Raw genomic sequence first — 2,583 nt, forward strand, 5'->3', positions numbered from 1 at the left:
ACTGATATTGAGGATCTTGTGTCCATCCATTTGATTAGTTATTTTCTTACCACATATGTAGCTGATACAATTCTGTGCCAGCGATATGATGCGAGTATGATTTTACTGGTTCCATGGGGTTCGAATCCCTGAAGTACCAGACTTTAAAAACATGAAAATAATGATTTGGGTTATTCTATTAACCTTTATAGTTGTTTTTCCAACATAAACATAATAAAATCTGTCAAAATCATGAAACCTATTTCTCTCTTTTTATGCTATTTATTCTCAAAAAAAAACTAGTACGAATTTTTTTTTTTTTTTAACCTGTGGATATTCCGAGCCTGTGGAAAGGACCCAGACTAATCTCCAAGGAGAGGTGCAACCCACAGATATATACTTTTTCCGGGTATGCAAATGAACCCTAAAGCATAGATCCATATCCGTGTGGGGGTGTCCAGAGACATCATGAAGTAGTTCCCTCCGGCAGGGTTCGAACTCGCAACCTGGATTTAGGAAGGAGTCCGTCCTTACCTTCGGGCCATGATGTTCCAGACAACTAGTACAAACTTCTTCCATTTTTTTGTCAACTGCTTCTATTCCTATGTGAATTCCACCAAAATTGAGATATTACATTTGTTATTTTTATTGTTACTTTTTTTGGTAGGCAAAAATATGATATAATATCATTCGGCATTGCTATTGCAACTGATTTGGTGAGCATTTCCTTTCTTTCTTTTGTTAAAATTTGACTGTTCATCTATTTAGTTAATTGTGAACTCTGTCCAAAACTGTAATAGATCACTAATCCCTTGCGTGGCAAATTCCTAATGAATCATAGTATTAGCTCTTTAACCAAAAAAAAACCATAGCATTAACTCAATGTTATCATCACCATTAAGGATAGTACCAACAACTACTTGTAACTTTTGAACTATTGAACATATACCATTTTCACTTGGATAATTTAGTAGGGTTTTTAACATTTTGTTCTATTATGATGACTAAGATTATTAATCATAATTTAAAATCATGCATGTTATTTTATATAATTTTTATATAACATTTTTGAAGTACAATTTTCGAAAATTATTAAAAAGAAATGTCTTTCTTAAATATTAATTTATTGATTGATTAATATTTTTCTAAAATTAAAAATTTTAAACTTCCAAATATTGTTATTTCTGAAGTTTTATTCTATGTATGTCGCAAAACTGGGAGCACTAACTAACAAAAACCTGTATAGGTAATAATATTATTATCTTTTCTAAATAATATTATTCACTATGCATTTTCTAGTATCTACCACCAAATATTTTTGGCATCTCCAGTTTATTACTAACTAAAGATTATTTAATTAGTACCGTATTATGTTTATGATTGCCAGCTAATTTTGGAAAATGACCATTAAGTCTCCTTCTATAATCAAATTGTAAATATAAAAATTAGTCAACTAGTCTCCTGTAGTAAAATAACAATAAACCTTTTCATTTCTCTCCTAACGAAAATTCTATAAATACCAAGTAACACCCACCATTTATCTCCACCGGATCTCAAAGAAAATTAAACACACTACTTCTTGAGTCTTTGTTAGAACAGTTCCGCTACAAACAAATGGCTTCAAGAACCTCTCTTGCACTCTTCCTTGCTGTCAACCTCCTCCTCTTCACTTACACTTCCGCTACATGCTACAAGTGCATCCCCACGCCAGCCACCCCAGCCACCCCAACCACCCCAACCACCCCAACAACCCCAAGCACCCCAAGCACAGGCTCTTGTCCTAGAGATTCCCTACAGCTAGGTGTTTGCGCTAATGTGCTCAAACTAGTGGACCTAACATTGGGAAACCCACCCGTAAAGCCATGCTGCTCTCTCATTGCAGGCTTGGCTGACCTTGAGGCTGCGGTCTGTCTCTGTACCGTTCTCAAGGCTAACATTCTTGGCATCAAACTTAACCTTCCCATCAATCTGAGCGTACTCCTCAATGTTTGTAGTAGAAAAGCTCCAAAGAATTTCCAATGCGCATAAGTTGAGTACTTATCTAAAGCCAACCTTACAAAAACAAATCATATGGTTTACGAATGCGTGAACTTATTACCTTATCTTCTTGTGGTTTTTTAATTGGTGTGATTTTTTTCTTTTTTGTATTTCTCGTGGATTGTTTTAAATGGTGAACGTAACTTTCATCATGCAATAATATGGATTATGTATCGGTCTTTCTGTGTGTAATCGGCAAGTTCGTACTTCTTTTTCTTCATTGTTCATCTATATCTGTTGTATTTGTTTCTTTTGAATTTGATTAATAAAAGTACCAAGCGATGTTGTTGTTTATATCGGCCTTATTTGTCAATCCAAAAAAACAGGGAAACATGTTTTATTTATTTAGTTATAAGAATGAATCACTTGTAACATTCGACCATCTCCGAGTACAGGCAAAAGAAAGTGTATTTACTAATTTTGTCATCAATCTGTATAACATATGTCACATTTTTGTTAAGATAAAATCATGAGAGAATTGAAATAATGGGATACTTTTAACTTAAGTTTGTTCCACTAAAACTTTCAAAACTTTAGGCTATTTTTTTTTTTTGGTAGGAAAACTTT

At 33.6% G+C, this 2,583-nt stretch overlaps 1 protein-coding gene across 1 annotated transcript; it reads left to right on the top strand.

The window, feature by feature from the left end:
• The first annotated feature begins 1,521 nt into the window (after window positions 1-1,521).
• Window positions 1,522-2,310, top strand: LOC106332326 (putative lipid-binding protein AIR1). The gene has a single exon (XM_013770794.1). The coding sequence runs from the start codon at window positions 1,594-1,596 to the stop codon at window positions 2,005-2,007; it is 414 nt and encodes a 137-aa protein (XP_013626248.1). The 5' UTR covers window positions 1,522-1,593; the 3' UTR covers window positions 2,008-2,310.
• The last annotated feature ends 273 nt before the right edge of the window (window positions 2,311-2,583 follow it).

The sequence above is a fragment of the Brassica oleracea genome, chromosome C3 (assembly GCF_000695525.1).
Source record: "Brassica oleracea var. oleracea cultivar TO1000 chromosome C3, BOL, whole genome shotgun sequence".
NCBI lineage: Eukaryota > Viridiplantae > Streptophyta > Magnoliopsida > Brassicales > Brassicaceae > Brassica > Brassica oleracea.

Excerpts from the sequence above, each read along its gene's own strand:
- LOC106332326 (XM_013770794.1), top strand. The coding sequence starts at position 1,594 with ATGGCTTCAAGAACCTCTCTTGCACTCTTCCTTGCTGTCAACCTCCTC.